General features: G+C 52.9%; 1 protein-coding gene across 4 annotated transcripts in view; it reads right to left on the bottom strand.

Moving 5' to 3' along the window:
- Nucleotides 1-421: 421 nt before the first annotated feature.
- Nucleotides 422-21,005, bottom strand: part of DUSP8 (dual specificity phosphatase 8) — a 40,599-nt gene continuing 20,015 nt past the window's right edge. For 3 of the 4 annotated variants that reach the window (XM_069857819.1, XM_069857820.1, XM_069857822.1), the window contains exons 3-7: nucleotides 20,660-20,798; nucleotides 5,257-5,423; nucleotides 2,901-3,060; nucleotides 2,575-2,698; nucleotides 422-2,204 (exon numbers count right to left, since the gene is read on the bottom strand). In XM_069857819.1, coding sequence (XP_069713920.1) covers nucleotides 1,127-2,204; nucleotides 2,575-2,698; nucleotides 2,901-3,060; nucleotides 5,257-5,423; nucleotides 20,660-20,798 — 1,668 coding nt within the window. In that variant the 3' untranslated portion in view covers nucleotides 422-1,126. Of the gene's footprint in view, nucleotides 2,205-2,574; nucleotides 2,699-2,900; nucleotides 3,061-5,256; nucleotides 5,424-12,190; nucleotides 12,515-20,659; nucleotides 20,799-21,005 lie in introns of those variants that run through there. The other variant, XM_069857823.1, reaches the window with a different exon arrangement.

The raw sequence follows: 21,005 nt of genomic DNA, 5'->3' as shown, positions 1-21,005 counted from the left end.
GTCCCTGTGCAGCTGAGGGTAACACCTGGCATCCTTCCCTCTGCTTTGGGTGACTCCCTCCTTGCTCTCTCCAGTAAGGATAGGCAGCCCAGGGGAAGGGAGGGGGGCATGGCTGGGATGGCGTGGCCAGGATGGGGTGATGGCCAGGATGGGGACAATGGCTGGGAGGGGGGTGACGGCCAGGATAGGAATGAGAAGCAAACAGAGACCAAGGGGTGAAAAAGCGGCAGCAGCTTCCAGAAGAGAGTTTTCTGGCTCAGTTTGTGTTGTAAGAAGGTCTTATGGTTTGCTCATTCACTTATTCATTTCTAGAAAAAAGTGCCCAGAAGAGTCTCCTGTCCCCTTGTCGCTGTGCCCGGAGAGAAGGAGGGGAAAACCTTTGTCGTCGACATGAGCTATAGAAGGAGCCACAGGCCTCAGATATTGCTTAGAAACTCGTATTTCAGATTTAAATACCATACACAGTAAAAATAGAGCTGAAAGTACCGCCCCACATTGTCTGCAAATCATTGCCAGAATGAACAGCTTCAATAAATTAAAAACAAAACAAAAAAATTGAAATATTATTTACGTTTCAATAAAAATCGCAGTAAAACCATTTACCTTTTCCTTTGTGTGTGTGTTTTCAGTTTTTTCTTTATATTATATATAATATATATTTATATATGTATAGGGCTGCTCCAGTGCAGCATTTTTAGGTTACTTAGTCAGAGAAACATGGGAGAGCATGCTTAGTGCACCAGAGTCCAGGGAAGGGGCAACTGTGGTCCCTCCACAGGTACTGTGCCCCATCCCCACAGCAAGGATTGCAACCCCTGCCCCTTGCCACTCAAATTTTATGCCCAAATTTTGAACACAGGACTCCAAGGGCTGGGATCCCCTGGGGATGTACAGGGAAGGACCAGGGCAGATGCAGGAGGGACACTAAGCATCCACCATTATGTTTCCTGACTCTGGAAAGACTAATCTGCCTTCACTTCAGTTTCATCACGTGCGGTCCCAAAAATGCACGCATGGGTATAAATACTCCCTCCCTAAACCCCACCGTCTCCCTCCCCTCTCCCCCCAGCTTAAATAGCCCCCTGCCCTGTCCCCGTCCCCGCTCTCTGGACACCCCAAGTGGGTGTCAGGACACCTCAATGATCTCCATGCTGCCCGAAAAGCTGGACTGTTTGCCAATTTTGCCCAGCTCTTCCCGGGCCCTGCCCTCAGACATGGTCTCCTCAAATTCCATCTGGCAGCTCCTCCGCTTGAACTGCTTCTCAGCGCCGGCTTCCTCGTGCCAGCTGTGCCGCCCATCCCGCGGCTCGGCTCGCGCCTTGTCCCTCAGTCTGATCTCACAGCTGCCTGCCACCCCACCGCAGCCGAACGGCGGTGGATAAGAGCCGGTGCCCGCAAACAGGCTCCCGCCGCTCCTGCCAGAGTCCGTGCCAAAATACCAGCCGGCGTCACCGGAGGGGGTGCTGGGGGACTCCAGGTGCACCCCACTCCAGGCGGCGGTGGTGCCAGGAGCAGCAGCAGGCTGGCCGAGCCGTGGTGGCAGCCCATCCTCAGTGCTAGGGCTCTTGCGTGCAGCGCACGCCCCAGTAACATTGAGGCTGAGCCCATGGGCTGGCGAGCCTGCCGGGTGCCGGTGCTTCCGCCGCTGCCTCACCTTGGCCTCCAGCAGGAGGTCAGGCCCACTCAGCCGGTCAGGGCTGTCCGCCCCAGGGGAGAACGGGCTGAGGCCACCAGTGCCCGAGGGGCTGTCTAACTTGCAGAGTTTGGGGGTGTCCCCAGGGCCGGAGGGTCCAGGGGGGTCCTGCCGCAGGCCTGGGGAGTAAGCAGACTTGATGTCCAGGGAGAAGGAACGTTTCAGGCGGTTAGTGTCCTGGATGCGTTCAGAGGAGAGGTGCAAGCCGTTGAGCCCCTGCTGTAGGGTGGTGGGTGACAGGACCTTCGGGGTCCCACCTTGTCGCTCGGGGTCGCTGTTGGGGGACACCGAGCCGGTGCCTCTTGGCACCTCCTCGGCCTTCTCTGAGGTAGGTGGTGGTGGATGCCGGCCACCCTCAGCCGCCTCTGCCGGGTCCTGCTGGGCATCCCCCTCGCCCCGGTCGCCCTTTGACTTCAGGGCCTTGAGGAGCTTCAGGCTCCTCTCGTACTCCAGGAGCTGGCCCAGGAAGTTGAAGTTGGGTGAGATTGATGGGCGACGATCCTTAACAAACCTGCCAAGAGGCACAGACCAGTTGGTGCTTGGTTCTCACCTACTCCCTCAGCCTCCGTGGGGAGACCTGGCATTGTCCAGGACCTTTTGACTACAACTTCCAAAGGAAGGGTCCTTGGGGAACCATGGGAGCCTAGGGAAGCCCCAGGGGTAGAACTGGGACTGTCTCCTCCCTCCAGTTTTACTGCTCCCAACCATTCCTCATAGCATGCATTTTATGAAGGGAGGTTTGGTTTGATTTCACTGGGACTCAGCCAAAGCAAGACAGAGCTTCAAGAAGCTTCCACTCTCCTCCTGGACTCAGTCTGCTTTGCTTCCCTGGAGTGAAGCATGGTGGTGTAAACCCTCCCTGCCCTCTTGGGAAAACTCACCTGTAAGCATCATCTGATGACATACCCATGGTCTTCATGATGTAGGCGATGGCAATGGTAGCTGACCGGGAGATCCCAGCCAAGCAGTGCACAATCACCTGGCAGCTGGATACCTTGGCCTTGTCTGGAGTATAGTAGAGGAAACACAGAAAAACATTGATGTGGTCAGAGATGATGAGTAAAATTACTATAGTCTCCCTCCCCAACCCTCAACCCCTTTGTATGAAAGAACAAGGGTTGCTGGGAGTAAGACCATGGAGGAAGAAGTGTTCAGGTTCTGAAAGCTGAGAACTGGAGCAAATGCAACCTTTGTAACAAAAGCTCACCAATGAATTCAATGGATTTGTCCAGCCAGGGAAGCAGCTTCTCACAGTAGTTGTCATTGACAGGAATGCGCATGAAGTGACTATCACAGATGAAGTCTGGCTTGGGACAGGAGTTGCTGGCATTGAGGACATAGCTTATCCCATTCTGCGTCATTAAGTCCTAGCGAGAAAGAAGTGATCAAATGATTGGTTGAGTTCAGTCCGCACCAAGTGCTGAAGATCTGCCTTGTCATACATTCCCTGCCTTTTCCCATCCCCATATTTTCCCCTGTGGATCTTCCACTGCTGCCTTGGCCTGACCATAAGGTAATACAGCAGAGATCAGCTGAGGAGGTTGTTTCAATTTAGATGACACAGCTTTGAACCTCAGCAGATCTTTACTCTGGTCCAAGTAAAAGTAAGGAAGACCAAAGATACCTGGAAGGATCCCAGTGGGGAACCCCAAGAACCCCAGTGTGAGAGGTATAGAAAAATGTAAGAAAGAACACCATCAAAAACTCTGGCTGACAGCTTTGAAAGCATTAGCTGAGGGAGAGAGGAGGCATCTCACCAACAAAAAGGGCCTATGTTAACCAATGTCAACCCATGTCTTTGCTCCCACACCCCTCGGAAACACATCAGGAGTTCTCACAGACTTGTTAGCTAGTCACAGTTCTTCACTGTGAACATACGTTCTCATGTTAAGACACAGATAGGTGGCAAGGGGAACCATCTCTTCCCTCTTCCTGACACTGGAGCGAACCTGGACTTCTTTTCTGTGATTTTTCTGCTTTGGCCCTCAATGGCCATCATCAATACCCATATTTCTGACTCAATAAAATAACATGGCAAAAGGGAGACCTTAGGTAAATAAAGTCAGATGAAATACTGCAATAAGAGGCTAAGGTTCAACCCACAGGCCATCCTTCACAGAACTGGCTTGCTGGGTGCGTATGGCCGCATCCACACTAACTTTCATTCCTTCCCTCCCAGAGTTAGAACCAACTTCACCTCTACGCAGTGCTGACACCAAAGTTATGGCTCATCTGACTCATCTCTTTCTCTGTCCATCAGATTAGGTATCACCTGTACAACCAGAGGCAGGTTGCTTATCATAAACGTGAGAACATCTGTGCCAGCTGCTGGGTCTCAGTGACTGGTCTGCGCTATTCGAGGGGAGACCCATAATTAAACAGGAGGAGAAAACATGGATATAAAAGACTGCTTCCACGTGTCATAGTGCAGAAGTCATCATTGTTCCTTCACAATGTGTTAGTCAGGAGAAACATCAACCATACATCACTTCTGCACTTGACCCTGCTTTGCTGCCTATGAATAGAGCATGTTCTGGCCACATTGTGGGCATGGCAGAAAACACAGCTCCAAAACCTTCTGAGAAGGCACGGAGGGAAGGAAACCATTAATTTCGCTGCCTGACATTGGCTCCCCAGGAGAATGCACCAGGACTTCAGCCCTGGCTCTCCAGCAGCTGGTTCCTGCCTGTCCCAGCAGGCTCTGCAGAGCTTGGCCTCAGCTTGGTGGAGCCAGATCAGCTCCCAGGCTCAAATTCTTGGCATTTTTCTCTTTCATTTCCTTCTACTCCCTGTACATAATTTCTCTCTCCCTCCTTTCTGTTTCTAACCCCCCTCTGGCATCATAGTCCCTTTCCTCCTTTGCCTGCCTCAGGCGAGGACACCCAGCTGGCTCCCTCCTGCCTGTGGTAGACAGGCACCCAGTGGTATTTTAACTGCAATTCCTCTTCCTTTCTTCTTGACGCTATTTTTCCTTTAAACAAAATTCCTTTCCTGGCATGACATCACAGCACAGTCCTTCCAGCACCTTTAAACAGGCCCTTTCCCTCTCTTATTCTCTCTCCCCACAGTAAAACTTCACACATTTTTGGGTCCCTGGGCAGAGCTGCCTGTCCCTGCACTGCTGTGGCTGAATACCATAGCTTGCTCCCACGGGGATCACAGGGTTTCTGAAAATGGTGTTATCTGGAAGCCTGGCTGGCAAGGCAAGTGGGTGCAAAGTAGCCACCTGCCCCACAACTCCCTCCAGCTGTGGCAGCAACCCCTCCAAGCCCAGGTGATCTCCTGGCCATGCTCCTCCTACCCCCAAGTTTGCCGCAGGCACTCAGGCAGAGTTTGATCGTCCCAAAGCTCATGAATATAAGATGATTCACCCTGCAACCACCCTCCCCAGTTCTGCTGAGCTCTGCCTATGCACTCCCTGCCTTCTGCCTCCTGGCGTGGTCAGACTGACCAAGTGCAGTCCTCCAACACGGACAGAGAGGAGTCCTTAATGCCCTCGCTCCTCTGCATGGCTGCTATCCCAGATGTACCACGTCAGATGTGTCTCCTCAACAGGGCCATACCTTGTTTAGGACATCTTTCTGGGAGCCCAGGTAGAGATGCGGCAGGATACGTGTTGGGCCGATGTTGGCCACGGGCAAGCATGGCTGGGAGATGCTCATCGGCAGGATGGCAGCTGGCTTTCCCTCGCAGAGCCCTGGGAAGCAGGATGAGAAGGTGGCAAAGCCTCCTGCAGAGAAAATGAGGACATTGAGCTGGTAGCAGCAAGGCTGAGACCATCAGTACCTGGCACTGCTGGCATGCAGCAGTGATAATTCTGCAACACTGAGAACAGAACCTCGAGGAGCAAAAGGCCACCAGCTATTGCTAACCAGTGTGGACACGTTGTGATGACTATGCCACGCACACATGGAGAAAGAAACGGAGACCAAGCTCTGATATTTCCTGCTGCAGCTGTATATTAACGTACACGTCACACATCTTGCATCCCCCTCCCACTTTGCAACTTCAGACAAATGACAGAAAGAAGATAGTCCTTTTCTTGTCTGTCTATTACTCTGAGGGAACAAGAGTCACTTCTTGATAGCAAAATCTACCACGGCGTGATGACAACAAGTAAGCCCATCGAGGTGCAAAGCTCCCTGCATTGGGGAGGTCAGCCCAAACCTTTGCTGCAATGGCTACACTTGCACACTGCAGTTTCTGACAGATGCCCATTCTGCCCAGCCAAGCTGAACCCTTAATTTCCACCCCACCAGACTGGATCGACACATTGGTACCTGCAGGCCATTGCAGTTTTTCATGCTCTGACCTTAGCAAATACAACAGCAAGCAGTACCCAATTTACCATGCCAAGCTGCTGGGCAGTCATAGCCAGCTTGAGCATCTCAGTGCCTGGTATTAAGAGAAAACCCCCAGCTGGGACCATGCTATGTGGCATCTGCCAGTGAGAGCTATTGCCACAGTGCCTGGCATGGTCAAAAGCACAGTTCAAATGTGAATGAGCTTGTCCAAAAGCCAGTCCCCAGCTCAAGCAGCAAGAGCACCAACCTCAGTGGGGCAGCAAGTGTTGCCCTCACTGCAGAAAGCTTGGGGAGCCAGAAAACCTTCATTCAATGCTGTTGCACATTCTGCATGGTTGTGTAAGGCTGCTGGCTATCCTGATTTGCTCTCACTCGCCAATCACACGTTTTGGGGTAGAGACAGGTCTAGCTAGTAGTGGCCCAACTCCATTCTCCTCCAGGTGAAGACATCTGCGTGGCAGCTTGGTGCAACAGAGAGGACTTCGGGTCGTTTTAGCTCAACCAGTCTCTCTTGAAGTTCCCAGTCATGTGAATGAGCAGATGTGGCTTGACATTACCCAAAGACTTTGGGGCTTGACTGTCTTTGACTGTCAAAGTGACCAGAATGCCTCCACAAGAGCCTTCTAAAAGTCCAAGTCTTTGGACTCAGCACCACAGGAATGTCTGGCCCATCTCCACCTCTAAGCAAGACATTTAATGAGCCTTTGGTAAAGACCTTACCATTCAGTCTCTCCCCGTCTTTGGAAGCAGGGCAGCCGTGGCACATCCTCGATTTACCTTCTCCAGCACCTTGTCAACATTACTGCTGACCTCCTGAAGCACTTCTCTGGCTTCTGGTGTGGCATCTATGCTCTAGTGGGGTATGACTAGTGTTGCAGGCAACCCATCCCACAAATTTGGAAGGTGAAGGTGATGAAGAAGCCAGAGCAGCATGTAAAATCATGCTCACACAATCTGGGAACATCCAAAGTCCTCCATCACCAATCAGCTCAGCAGCTCCTGGTGTCAGCTCCCACTACCCCAAGAGGAAGAGGTCCTCCAACCAACCTCTCTCCTCCCTTCTTTTGTATTTTTCCATCTGACAGCTAACACAGCTCCCAGTTTCAAACCCCAGCCATGCTGGGAGGGGTAGAGTTAAAGCACCTTATCTTCTCCAGCACTTCCTTTTCCCTGGCTCCCTCTGAAATGATGTCACCTCTCAAATGGGACATTAAATCAGAGCAAAAGCAGGAGGCCTAGCACAGGTGCAGTGCAGCTCCGGTTTCTGCTCATCCCTGTACAACATTCCCATTGCCAAGGAGCATAAATCACCATTCAGAGTCCAGTATGGACACTTGCAATCTCCCTGCTTCACTCTGTGCTTGAGTGCAATGCTGCTGATGCCCAGGGGATGGTCGGGCAGAAACCCTGCAGAAGAGTATCTTTCAGCCACCCTCAAGGTAGGCTGCAGCGCAGGGGATTGAGCTAAGCACAGATTTGGCCCCTGGACTCGTGCAAAACATGGATTTTTTTCAAAGAAACCCAGCACATGTTTTTGATCAGGGCACATACAAGCACAGCCCCAAGGACTGGTGCCTGTTCCAGCCTCCAGCCTCTCATCCTCACTCATAACAATCAAGAGCCACCTAGGGCTGCATACGGCCTCAGATCACTCTTTAAAACCCTGGAGTGTATAATGATCTCACAGCTAAAATCAGGTTGGGGCATGCCACTGAGCATTCTCTCCTCCTCGCCCACCTCTGTTGGCCCTTGCCCAGCAGCAGATCCTCTGTCCGCTCTGCCTGGGGAAGTCCAGCCATGGGCAGAGGGGGCTGAGAAGCAGGCAGAGATGTTCACAGACAGTGGTGGCAGTACCCTTGACTGCAATGCCTACCATGACATGCTGCTGGCAACTGGAGGACACCAGCACTCAAAATTATGCCTATAGCTTGCCAAGTAAAGCCTCAACCCTGTGTCTGGGAGCCCTGGCACGCTCCCATCCAGCCTGCTGAGGACAGCCTGGGTTTGTGGGGAAACACTAGAGATGGGGCTGGGTACCTGCTGTCATCCCAACCACAGACCTATGCTCACCCCACCCTGCACTGGCTGCTCTAGCATGCCTTTCATTTTTACAAAGCAAAGCAGCTCTTCAAAACAATGCCAAAGGCAGTGAATATCCCTGGCTGGGCTCCAGCTGACACCTGGGCTTTCCCCCTTCCATTCCCTGGGCCATGGGTCCCAGCTTTTCCTGGGAGAGAGCGGCAGAGTCCCACAGGGTGAGGACCAGCACTGTGTCTTTCTAGTCTTTCCTCTTTTATTCACAGTGCTGGCACCAGGAGTGCCATTTCTCTTTGCAGATGGGGAATTAAGCTCGGGAAGGATTTGTATCTGATGGAGTAGGTACTCGGGGATTCCTGCTTTCTTCTTGATGCTTCCCTTGAGCGTGATGAGGGTTTGCTGGGGAAGAACTGGTCACTATACAGCACATCACTGCTCGTGGCTCTAGCACTCCAGAGGGCTCCCAAAACCATTGTCTGGAAAATCCAGTGTCTTCCTGCCTCCTGCCATTGCCTGAGGCAGAGGTGAGGCCTAGGAGAAGAGGGGGGATGTTTGGGCATAAGGAACCAACCCGTAAGTAGGGATGACTTCACAGCCTCTGCTGAAGTTGTAGAAAGGAGAAACCGAGAACCAGCATCACACAGGTCTCTAGGAGGGCTCAGGGGTAAAAATCACCCCCAACCTTTGGGGGGCTCATTCAGCAATTCCTCCAGAGGCCTAAAACCCTTTAGCACCCCTATAACTTTCCCCCTGCTCCCATCTTTGCCAGACCCTCCTCTCCGCACATTTTCCAGCTGAATGACAACCTCCCAGTGAAACCGGACTTCTTGGGAGAACAGATGCCGCAGAGCAATGGTGGCCAGCCCAGGAATCCTTCCCAAGCTTATCCATCAGCTCAGGGGGAAGTCACCAGTAGCATCTGTGGTACCAGCACTGCTGCAACTGTTAGGGAGTCCTACAACTTTTCCCCTTTAGCAATCTCTCTTTGCATCAGCAGCTCCATAAGGCCCTGAGACAGTGATAACCAAAATGTACAAAAAGTCCCAGTGCTGGCACTGGGCTGATGGGGATGGAAGGAGATTAGAAGGTGAAAGGAGAGAGGTATTGGGACTGCCAGGCTAGGAACCTGCCTTCAGGTGCTCTCTGGGGATTTACAATCCACTGAGCTGCATGGGATGTTAGGGGAGATGCTGTTGGGGATAAGAGAGGTGTGGGGCACATTAAGCAGGGCTCCCTGTTGCTCTCTGCACAGAGGCTGTCTTCCTAGAAGTGTGCAGTGGAGATAGGGAAACAACAGGGCTTAAAAACCCTCTTACACCTTGCTCTGATGGTGGCAGACTGCCTGTTCATCTCTGGCCCCATGGACTCAGCTCCTTGAGAATCCCTTGAAACAACCCAACAACTTGTCCTTGATGCTACACCTTGCTGACTGCAAAAAGCCACTAGAAGTGTGCCTAGGGCACCTGCCTCACCCCTTAACTGCTCTTCAGGAGAGCTACATGCTTCTTGAACACCCCAGCCCCATGAGTCTCCTAAATGCCCACCCACCTCCGTGAGATGCATCAAACAGCAGGGCATGTCCTGTTCACCAGTCTCTCATGTGCATGGTAAAGCAAATTCAACACAAAGCTCTCCAGCATGAAACAGGGAGGAACAGGTGACATGTCACCCCACTGTGCCAGTGTGCAGCAGCAAGGAAAAGAGGAATAGGCACAGCCAGAACTGAAAGCTTCCCTGGGCCAGCAGCCACTGCAGCCCACACCTCCTCACTCCTAATCCTCACACCAGGATCTAGCAGGAGACCTATGGGGGTGTATAAAGAGGTGGTTTATAGCCCACCCTCGTTGCTCCTATAATGAGTGTTAAACAGCAGCAGCTGGAGCTGCTCAGGAACCATTTCTCGTTCAGGTTCTGCAGCATTTGTGGCAGCATCAGCCCCACTAGTATATTTTGTGCCTGTGCTCGTTCCTAAGATCCTCTGCCCTCCTAAAGCCATGGGTGGCTGAAAAACGCCAGGGTCTGCCCAGCTCTCATTAAAATGCCTGTAGTGGTTGAAAACCACTGCCAGGGTGGTACGTGGCAAGGGGCAGGCGGGGCATGCAAGCAAGCATATGCCTCGGCTGCTGCCAGAGAAGGCACCACACGAGCATGGCTCCCCCACTGCTGTACTGGCTCAGTGACCAGGATGATGCCTGGATGCCCCCTCCCCACCAACCCAGCCCCCTGGAGACACAGTGCTCCTAGTGCCCTGACAAATCCATCTCCAAGTATTAAACCACCTTGCTGAATTGTGGCATGACAAGAGATGATGAGAGCTGGGGGGACCTATGAAACCCCAGCCTCTGCCTGCATCATTCTCAGCCTTGGCAGGGCAGTATGCTTGAGCATTTGGACAAGCATGTCTGCAGCAGGTTGAATCGAAGGAAGAAAAGCAGAGGGGCTAGACACACCACATGTCAACCCTCAGCGCCACTGGGAAAATCCCTTTTCGTAATCTCCCTGGCTTTTGTGCAGGGTGGGAGCCTGTCAGTGCCGGCAGCTAAGCTGAGTGGCATGATGAAACACTGCTTACTGCCACCCATACTCACTATGCTCTGGGAAGCTCCAGGTCTTTGTCAGCACCTCCTGCTGCCTGGGGAATTTCTGAGTTTTCCCCTTGCCTCCATCCTCACTGTTCCCCTCTTGGCACTGCAGCCCCATTTGCTTTTACCCAGCTCTGCCAGCAGTGCCTGGTGCAGCCTTTCCACCCACCCGGGTGAAACCCCAGTGCTCCACAGCTTGGTCATCTCGCCCTCTCCTGGTTTATGGTCCTTCACTTCCACTCATCTCAGTGCACTGGAGACGGATGTCTGGTGCTCACCCAGTCCCCCATTGCCTGCTTGCATCCCCCTGCCCAGCCCCTGTTCTCTCCACCCAGCCTCGGTTTCTCTTTCCCTTCACTCGACACCAAATTTCATCACCTCACTGCTCGCTCTTTTTTTGTTGGTTTTTTTTTTTTTTCCTCCCCCCCGACAAGCAGTGGGGATGAGAAAGCCAATGAATCAGCCCTGTTACAGATTCATGTGAATTCCTTGTTTCCCCAGTGGTCACCCCAAACAGTCTCTGCCCATCTGCTCCTACATCACCCTGCTGCCTCCTAACCTACATCAGTCCTCCCCAGCCTTGCATGCTGGCCCCAGACCCTCCTTCTGTTCTCACAAACGAGCGAAAAACCTCCTTAAAAAAGAAAAGTAGCAGAAAGGAAGCCCTCCACCCACACAGCCATGGACACACTCCCTGAGCTGCTGGGCTTGATTTTCCGCCGGTGACTGTGCCTGTTTTGGAGCAGCCTTACTTGTTCTAAGTAAAGAAAAATGTGTCATTTCCAGGAGTGACTTATTACTAATGACACCATCACTGGGTTATGTGCTTCATGCCACAAAAACCTGTCAAGCACTTTTAGCAAGCTCCCATTTTACGTGGTGATGGAGGGGAAGTTGCTTGATTCAACCCTTTCGTCATCTAGGTTGTTCCAGGCTCAGCATGTTTTAAAGCTGCTCCAGTTAATACATCCTTCCTCCACTCTGCCCTTCACCCTGGCCCAGGAGGTGGTAACACTAAAAACCCTTTTCTAAAAGAAATTCCCCTGAAGATGGGCAGGCAGCAATGCGCTAGTGAAGCGAAATGGCTCCGTCGGGCAGCCGCCTGGGCGCGGGCAGCAGCACAGCACTCTTTCAACCGATCGCTCCTCGCACACCTCGCTGCCCTCCCTCGCCCTTGGCCCAGGGTGTGGGTCACGCAGCCTCCGTGACCCCTCCAAACCGGTGCCCGAAGAGGCAGAGATGCCAGCAGCACAGACAGCTCTGGCTCTCACAGCCTCCTCCATCCCTCCTTCTCCTCTGCTCCACCTGCTCTCTCGCCAAACTTGCCTGGACGGAGGAGGGTTCAAGGGGTCCCCTCTGGCCGGGCAGCCTCACCGGACCCCACAGCGGGTGGGGAAGCTGCGATGCCAGCCTCCCCGCTGCCCGGAGGAGCTGCCCGCGGGGGCAGCCTTCCCGCTTCGGCCCCGCTGCCCGCGCTGCGCCCGCTGCCCGGCGACCTCCGACACCCGGGGGAAGCAGCTCCCGCCTCCCCCTCCGCCCCAGTCGGAAGGAAAGGAGCCGGCCGGCTGACAAACCTCTCGCGTCCCTGCTCTCCTTCATCCTCCGCACCCTTATTTTCAGCTTCATCTGCCCCTCGCGCATGTCGGTCCAGAACTGGTCCTCGGAGGGAGCGAGCATCACATCCACGGGCATCCGTGCTGCGGCTGGCGGGGGCACCTCTCGCCTTGGCAAAACCGCAGCCGGCAGGCGAACAAAACGCTACAAGCCCCCCAGAAGCCCCCCTTGCGGCAAAGCGCGGCCACCCTCGGCTCCAGCCTTCAGGCTGAAAAAATAAAAAGTATGAAAAGGAAGCGGAGCGGGGCGCGCAGCCCCTTCTGCGAGCGCGGCTCCCGCTGCAGCCTGAATGAGCTCAGCCCGGTCCATCCGGCGGCGCGCTCATAGCTAACGGGTCAGGCATGCGACCGCATTCCTTACTCAGCACACAGACACGCAGGAGAACGCCGGGACACACGCTCCGCTCCCTGCTTAAAGGCGCAACCCGCAATTTTCTCGCCCGAAGCCCCCGCCGCGCCGGGTTTGGCCTCGCGAAGTTAATTTGGGGACAGGGGGTTGGAGGGAGCAAGGCAATGCCCACAATACCTCCTTTCAGCTGTCAAACCCCGTGCCGAAGAGGGAGTGCAGCATCACCCCCTCGCCCCTGCTGTCCCCTGGCCAGTGACGGGCACGCCACAGCTGTGCCCCGCGTTGCCCCCTCCCCACAGATGCAGCTGGCAGGATCAACGCGCATCCTCCGAGAGACATTTAACTTTGCACCTCAGCGCCAGGAAGGGCAATGCCATGATCTCAGCCTCCCAAGAGGGAAACTGAGGCACAAAAGATTAAATAACTTCTTCAGCGTTCTCTGCTACAGGACAGAGGCTGGGGACCGGGCAGCAGGTCCCTAACCAACCAGCTCATATTTTCCTCTTGATCTCTCCACCGAGAGCACTACCCAGGAGGGATGCTCATCCTGGAGTTGTTTCAAACAGCTGGAGGGGAACGGGCCCCAGCAGCTGGAGAAAGGGGCTGATGCTGAGCTGCTCACACTTGTGCACAGCCACATTGAATGGAGTTGCCTTCCCTGTCCTAGCAGAGCAGGACTGTGGTCTGGAGGTGTTGTACCCTCTGCCAAAGCCCTCTCGCCTGGAGAAGTCCCGCAAGAAGGGACATGTAATACTGGGTTTCCCCAGTCCCACTGGGGTCTACCGATCAGCAGTGGCTTCTGAAGCAGGTGAGGGATGTCATGTTTTCACCTTTGCATTTGTCCAGAGGGAGAGAATTAATTCCCCCCCACTTCCGACCTGTGAGACTCCCTAATACACCTTCACACAGCTCCTTATGAGTTTATAGGTCTGAGCCCAGACTGTCAGAAAGTCATTCAGGATTATAGTAACTGGAGGAGCTGGGGTGGGGGTGGGGAGCGCATGTATTGTGCCTTTGAAAATCTGAAGCTTTATGGGCTGAAAAAACCCAGGCTGAGCCATATGTGAGTGACTTCAGTGTTTTTCCTTTGAATGACATCACATGAGATGAGGTCATCGCCATTAACTAAGTGCTCTCCCCTCCCCCTCTCCCCCGAGTGGAGCCAGCCTCCTAACGAGCCTTGTTGGTGTAACAAATATGGTTTGATTATTATCAGATGTGGGTCAGAGGTTGGATAAAATTCAAAGCATGCTCCAACTAGGCTGGAAGAGAGAGGAGCAGCCTTTCCCCAAGAGCCATGCTTGGGGAAGTGACTCTCACAGCAGCTCCTTAGGGGGCTGTTGTTCCCCTACATTTGCCATCTCTATCCCTATGAAGGAGGGTGCATGATGCTGGTGGCAACGGAGATGCCTCCATCTCCTACCACTGCTGTGCCCGTGGTGCTCTACCAATTCTGTGGGGTGAGTCAATTGTGACTTGCTTCTGTGGCTGTGGTTCAGCTCCGGTGGGGTAGAAACCATTGCTGGGTCATGCAGCAACAGTGGCTAGCCGGCTGCTCTGTGGCAGCCGAGGGGGATGCTGCAGGAAGCATGTTGTGAATTAGGGGATGCAGTCATCAACCTGCCCCAAACCCAGCAGCGTACAAGTATGCATCTGCCTTCCCTCAGTGTCCTCTGGTTGCTTAACTCCCTCAATCTTGCAAGAGCCCTCAACACACATTATTTTGTTACTGGCCAGCAGACACCAATCCCCTTCCTCCACCAGTGTGAGGTCCAGCCACATGGAGATGCCACCTGCAGCCACCATTCCCCAGTCAGCATCTTCCTCCCTGCTCCCTCCCCATCTTCTCTATCCCTTTGCCAGGACCACAGTAGGGGTTGGGAGCTGATGCTGGGACATCACGGAGCTGGCAAGTAGAGAGATGAAAGGCAACATCTGCAGTGCAGAAATACATCCCACACATCAGCTGCTGCCTCTCAGCCCTTTCTCCCAGGTACTCCCCCTGGCACAGCTGTTGTCTGTCCTGCCTCCAGCCTCTGTTTAGGAGAGAGAGGTGCATCTCCAGCCCCACTTTGCTCTCATTGCCACTGCACTCATCAGAAAAACATCTGCTGCAACGGGCTGGAGAGACTCATGCAACCCACCTGCAAGAGCAGGGAGCAGAACAAGCCCCTATTCAGCACCTGTTTAGCTATTGTGACAATATCTACAGCCTGGCACAAGCCCAGCTGGGCAGTGGCCAGCGGTTCCTCTCTCCACCCAGGACAAGACCTTATTATAATTGCCAGCACCGACCTTTTACAAGCGTGCAGTGTGGGCCCAGGGAAAGGTGGAGGCGGATGAGGGGAGGCAGGTTTCTCAAAAGGAAGGAAACCATAACTGGGCAGTGGCTCCTGCCCATCGGGATGTCTTACTAGGGAAGTTGCCTTCCACCCATCAGCTTTCCAGAAATGAGAAACAAAATTACACAGTGATTTCATAAGTCTTGGCAACCAGAGGCCTGCTCTCTTCCCTAAGCCCCTTCTCCTCCATCCCTCTCTGCCTTCTGCCCTTTCACTCGCCTTTTCTGGGTTTGATGGTTAAAAACGCAGCCGGAGGGGGAGGGGAAGCTCCTTGGGGTAATTATAGAATCAGGAAAACAAGTTGTCTGACGACAGCGTTGCTAAACACGGAGGTTTAGAGCATAGGTTTGGAATACAATCAGCTCGCACATATGTGACCTGGCTTAACCCCTCCCAGGGATGCAGCCGCCGGTCCTGCCAGGGCCAAAACTCTCTCAGGCATCTCCCGGTTGTGGCAGAGGCTGTGCCATGATGCATTACTCTGATGCTGTGCCTTGGGCTGCAGAGACTAGGAGCACTCTCTGTGGCAACTGCTGGGCTGGGTGACTGGGGCTGAATGCCAGCACTGACTGGATGGGGACTGGAGGATGAGACAACATAGTTTTGCCTGGGCTAAAGTGGTCCCAGATGGATTTGCTGCAAGGAAAGAAAGCAACTCCTCTGGTGCCACGGACCCAAGGATGTTTTGTGCAAGAGAGGAAGGTTTACCTAAACCTCTAGGACTGTAAAAGTCACAAACCTTGGTGGTACCATTTGATTTTAAAAAAAAACACCTCCCCCACCAGGCTGGCAATAGTGTGCTACCTCCAGTCCTCTGGACAGCCAAAAGAAAAGCACCACCACAGGTCATCGCCCTGCACTCTACCACCTATGGCATGAGAAAGGCCAGGTGTAACTCCCTCCACAGCACTTCTTACTCTTCTTCCATTCCCAAGCATAACGTGGGCAAATGAGTAACAACCATGATCCCCATGCACATTACTTCCAAAGCTGTTCTTTAAAAACTTCCAAATCTGGGAGAAGCAAGAAATTGAGAGTCCTGCTGAGCACTCTTTCCAATCTCATCCTACTCCTCTGCCCAGCTTGATTCATACCCACATTTCTGCCACCCAAGGATCTGCTTATTTTGGTTCATCACACTATGCTAAGGCATAGAGACATCCAGAGGTGGGCAGATGTACTTCTGCAAGGTTCAGAGGCAGTAATTGCACTGTAGAAAAAAACTTGTGTGTACCTCTGATGGATTCATACCACTAAGTCCACAAGTGCTCTTAGACCTTGCAGTGTGAGAGCACCTGAAATAGCCCTAAGCCTTGACCTTTGCATGGATCTTCAGGCTCATGTACCGAGTAGAGACTGCTGTAATCACAGGACAAAGTCCACCAGCTAAGAGCATCCTGCATGTGCAATGTCCCTAGGAGACACACTCACATAACAAAGTTGCCAAATGAAATCATGATGCTGTCCAGAGCGGGTGATGAGGAAAGTTACTGTCAAGTAACAAGCTGCAGTGGTGTCCTGTTTCCCCACTTCCATCAGACAGCTTCTGACTAATGACTAAAGTGTAGGCGTTTGGGGTATTTTTGTTTTTAGGTTTTAGATTACTTTTTCTTACATTGCTTTGTAAAGATGCCTCAATTCTGGTTCAGGACTTTGCTAAGCTTTCAGTTTCAGCATCAGCCGTGACAAGCTTTGCAGATTCATTTGTATTTTTGCTGCCTTTTGGATGTAGACACTGTCTCCAGCTCCCTGCACTCTGAATAAAAGCAACCCCCCTCTGTTCTGCCTTGCCTACGTACTACTTTTGTACCTGCCTAGTTCGGCTTTTTTCATTCATCTTCTCTTTTCCTGTAGAACAGCCTCAGCCTGACGTGTTTCAAGAGTAGCAGGCATCAAGGGAGATGTAATGCTGGCATGTGGCTTCTCACCAACACGAGATGCAAAAGCATCATGATATTGTCAGCCAAGGATGAGCCAAGTCACATTCAGCTGCCCTGATGTTAACCTCCTTCTAGGACTGTCCTTACGTAGCAAAAAAAAAAAAAAAACAACTGCTTTTTCTTTATTTTTAATTGAAATAGTCTGTTCCTGAGTCCTTGTTTCTGAAACAATTCCATCCAGCGCTGAACCCACTCATGCCTGGGCAGCTCAAGTCAGCTCCTGCCATGGAAATCCCCTTTCCTTTTTCACTATTTCATTTTGTCTTCTCTGAAGTCACTCTGCCTTTGATAAGACTTCCCCCCAAATCTCAGCCCCCTCTGGATCACCAGCACGGTGCAATTACAACTGTCCCTGGCCACAGCTGCTGGCTGGAGAGGACCTGGGTCACAGCCAGCACTGCCGAGGCCAGCTCACTCGCTGAGGAGGACGATGGCGAGGGGAAGGCTGGGAGGGATTTCTTGCTGATGATATTGTTACATTCTTTCCGAATCCTGGGAGTAAACAGACGCTCCAAATTTAGAAAGAACAGGGCTGGAAAATTTAAACATTCCTTGAAGAATTGGTACAAAAAGGGAGGCGGGGGGGGGGGGGGGGGGAGGCTGAAGATGATCTCACACGAGCTCCTGGGCCAGAGGAAAAGCTCATGACTTGAGTTCAGAAAGCAAGTGAGGGGCCTATTTCAGGTTGGAGTGTGATATTGTGTCAATAAAGCTCCCACGGCGTGATATTGTGTAGACAAAGCTCCCACCACGCATGAAACCACACTGAAAAGAGCCTCTCCTGTGAAAGGGAGCCCCAAATCCAGCAGCCTGGGCTGCAGGAACCACTGCTGCTGGCCACACTGCCACCCATTTCATCTCCATCTGGCATACAGCTTCGGGCACAGAAGAGAGGAGCCCAGCTCTCAGAACAAGGACTAGGAATTGAGACAGAGTGGGCGCATCATCTGGACAAGCATCCCAAACCCTCAGCTGTCAGATTTAGTTGCTGAATGGGAGCAAAGAAAGACCTCTGCACCCTCTGCTGTAGCTGGGCAAATTGAGAGGAGCTGGTGAAGCTCAGCACCCAGCAGCTCAGCACCACACTACAGCTCTGGCTGGGCTCCAATACAAGAGCTAGCATGCTGGAGCCATCAGGGAATGATGGAGCCAGACTGCTGCTGCTGCTTCATAAACAGATAATGGCTGCTAATAAAAACCAATCAGGAGTTTGCAAAGGGGAAGGGGGGGATGGGGGGTGGGGGAGCAAAGTGAGAAAAAAAAAAAAAAGCGAAACCCAGCAAAAACATAACCAGAAACAAGCGAAAATGCTAAGGTTTGTGCTGAAGTAAACAAAGGTTAAAGAACAGTCAGGCTCCTGCAGGAATAGCAGAGCTGGGCTGGGAGGGAGGGAGCATTACGTAATGCAGGAAAAATGTTGGCTCCATTCAGTTTTCCACCACTTCATGTGATGTCAGGAAAACCATATAAATCAACAGGCTTTCTGCTCCCACGGATGGAGGGCAGCAAACAGCTCTATTTATACTTACACAATTAAAAAAAAAAAAAGGGAAAAAATAAGAGAAGCTGATGATTTCCAAGACTGGGAATAATTGACTCAGATTCCTCCTTCCCAGCCACAGCTTCTGGGATGTTAACCATTGAGGGGTCTCTGCCGTCGCTCTCACTCCCCTGCCCACACCCATCAGCCTATACCAGCTGCTTCAAGGGTCTGAAGGATGATGGGTTGGAGGTGAGCAAGAATGGCTAAGCACAGTGTTTGTACAAGACAGGCACACTGAGGCATGGATGTATATCATCCCTGGAGAAACATCTGATGGGGCTGAGGAGAACTGGCGCGCATGGAGAATCTGGGAGGTTTTGGGGTTGCGTAGGGCTGGCACACGGGTCTGGGGATCCTCAGGATGAGATCCACTTAGGGACAGGCTGAGGTTACAGGGCAGTACCCTGAAATTTTGGCAACCCTTGCCAGCCCAACTCCCCACTGGGCTCACATGCCATTACTGGAAGGATTCAGGCACCTCTTCTGGGACATGGGATGGGTTGGGGCAGGACAAGGTGCCTGAGACCAGAGTGGAAAGACTGTGGGGTTAAACCCCACCAGGGAAAGGTGTCAGAATCAGGCCTAGCCCAAACATCCCCCCTCAGACCTCCCAAGAACTGCCTCTAAAACAACCTGGCTGCTACCCACACCACAGGCAGGAGGAAGCTGCGCCTGTTGGCAAGTGTTCCCAGCCTCCCCGCAGACGCTCTCTGCAGCCACTTCCAGTCACAATTTCCATGTAAAATGCTGCCACCATGGCCCAGTGTTCTACATTTTGGTTCCCAATTTTTTCCACCTGCTGGCGGCCCACATTTCTCATCAGGCTGCAGCCCTGCAGTGCTTTTAATTAATCCCAGGACTCAGTCCTAGGAAAGGGGCGGCGTACTGGGGGGTGCCAGGGTCAAGTCGCAAAGGCTGTTTCCTGACCCATCCTGGTGACTAAGCATGTTCCTTCCCAGATGCAACAGAATCTGCCTTCTCCTGCACCATGATCCAAGCCATGCCCTTGTCTGTGCTGCGACGACCTTGGAGCTGCAGGCATGGCTACCGGGATAGGCCAGGGGCTGCCATAGCAATCTCATGGCCAGATCCTTGAGCACTGGCCTCAGCAGAGCTCCTGCAACCCAGGCCATGTTAATTAGCTTTAACATGATGTCGTGTAGTCCCTGCTTGCTTTTGAAACCCTTGCACTGGGCAGCTTACGCCCGCTATTTCTCTGCTCTGTTCTCCCCATCACAACAAAGCTACTCCAGTTCAACAGCACTCACCCATGCTTTGCAAAGGCAAGGCTCCCTGAACACCACTTGCATGTGCCACATTCCCCACCACAACTACCCCTTCCCAAGCTCTGTCATGCTGCTGGGTCTGCAGGGACAGCTGCTCCCTCCATCCCAACGATGCCCCAGGGACAGAGAGGTTGGCACCCTTTGCCTCAGCCCCAAAGCAGTACTCATCACAGCATGAGGACAGGCTGGGGGAATGGAGATGATCCCCATCTCTGTGCTTTTAGCACTACCTAGGAGCCTGGCTGAGCTCAGTGGGACCAAAGGGCCGTGTGGGAAAACAGCTGCCTGCCCCTCTGTGGGCAGGAAGCTCAGAGGTGTGTAGCCAGCAAGGCAGATACCTGGCCATCCCAGGCATAAGGAATTGAACGCAGCCTTAACTCTCCCTTTGGCAGCTCACTGCCTCTTTCTCCTCCTCTCTGCTGTGTTGGAGTGTTTCATTCATCAGATGCCTGCCTCCCGTTTCACTCTACAGAGGGGCTATAATTAGGGCAACGTGTGCCTCCTCCTACCTGCGTGCTCACACCCAGATCATCATCTCCAGCAGACCTTGACTCACCAAGTGATGTCCCTGCCCTCCCTCCCCCTTCTCCTTCCCAGCACATCCATAGATTTCCTCTCCTGTCTTGCCTTTAACAGCAGTGAGAGGTAGGAGAGCACCCGACCAGGTCCAGCCCTTGCCATGTTCACCAGGGATGAAGCACCATAGGTATGGGGGAACGAAGGGCAGTTTTTGGATGGAAGAATCCACGTCCATTCCCACCTCTCTTAGGCAGCTGGGTGTAGAAGGAATGAATGTGCACGGAGGACCTAGCAATGCCAGCGTGGTTCAAGCCTCCTCCGTCCATGTGTGGGGCTGCCCTCGACCACTGGTAGCCGGGAAAGCAGGTGCAGATGGACACATGGGGCTACAGTTCCATACTCCAGGCTACAGGCACAAGTGCCAGGTGAGGTGGTAACTTAGGGCTCCTACCTGTAAGGATGGAGACACTGTGGAAACAGCTGTCCAGCTTGCCCAGAAGGATGGAGAGAAAGCTGTCGGCAGCTAAGCCGGTCACATCCCGCGTGCTCTGATCGTAGACCACCACGTCCTGGTGCTCCTCTGCCTCCACCTGCAGGGGAACAGAAAGAAAAAAAAAAAGGTGTCAGAGAAATAGGCTGAGTACTGAGGATGTTGCTGACCACATCACCATCGGAAACAAAGCTGAATGTAGTGGTCACACAAGTGGCACATCCAGCTCCACGCCATCCCCATGACTTTGCTCACCAAATGAAGGGTCCAGACAGGCTGGGACTCTGCTCCATGGCTACAAATGAGT

Source organism: Phaenicophaeus curvirostris, chromosome 5, assembly GCF_032191515.1.
Source record: "Phaenicophaeus curvirostris isolate KB17595 chromosome 5, BPBGC_Pcur_1.0, whole genome shotgun sequence".
NCBI lineage: Eukaryota > Metazoa > Chordata > Aves > Cuculiformes > Cuculidae > Phaenicophaeus > Phaenicophaeus curvirostris.
This window is presented reverse-complemented; position numbering and strand designations above follow the sequence as displayed.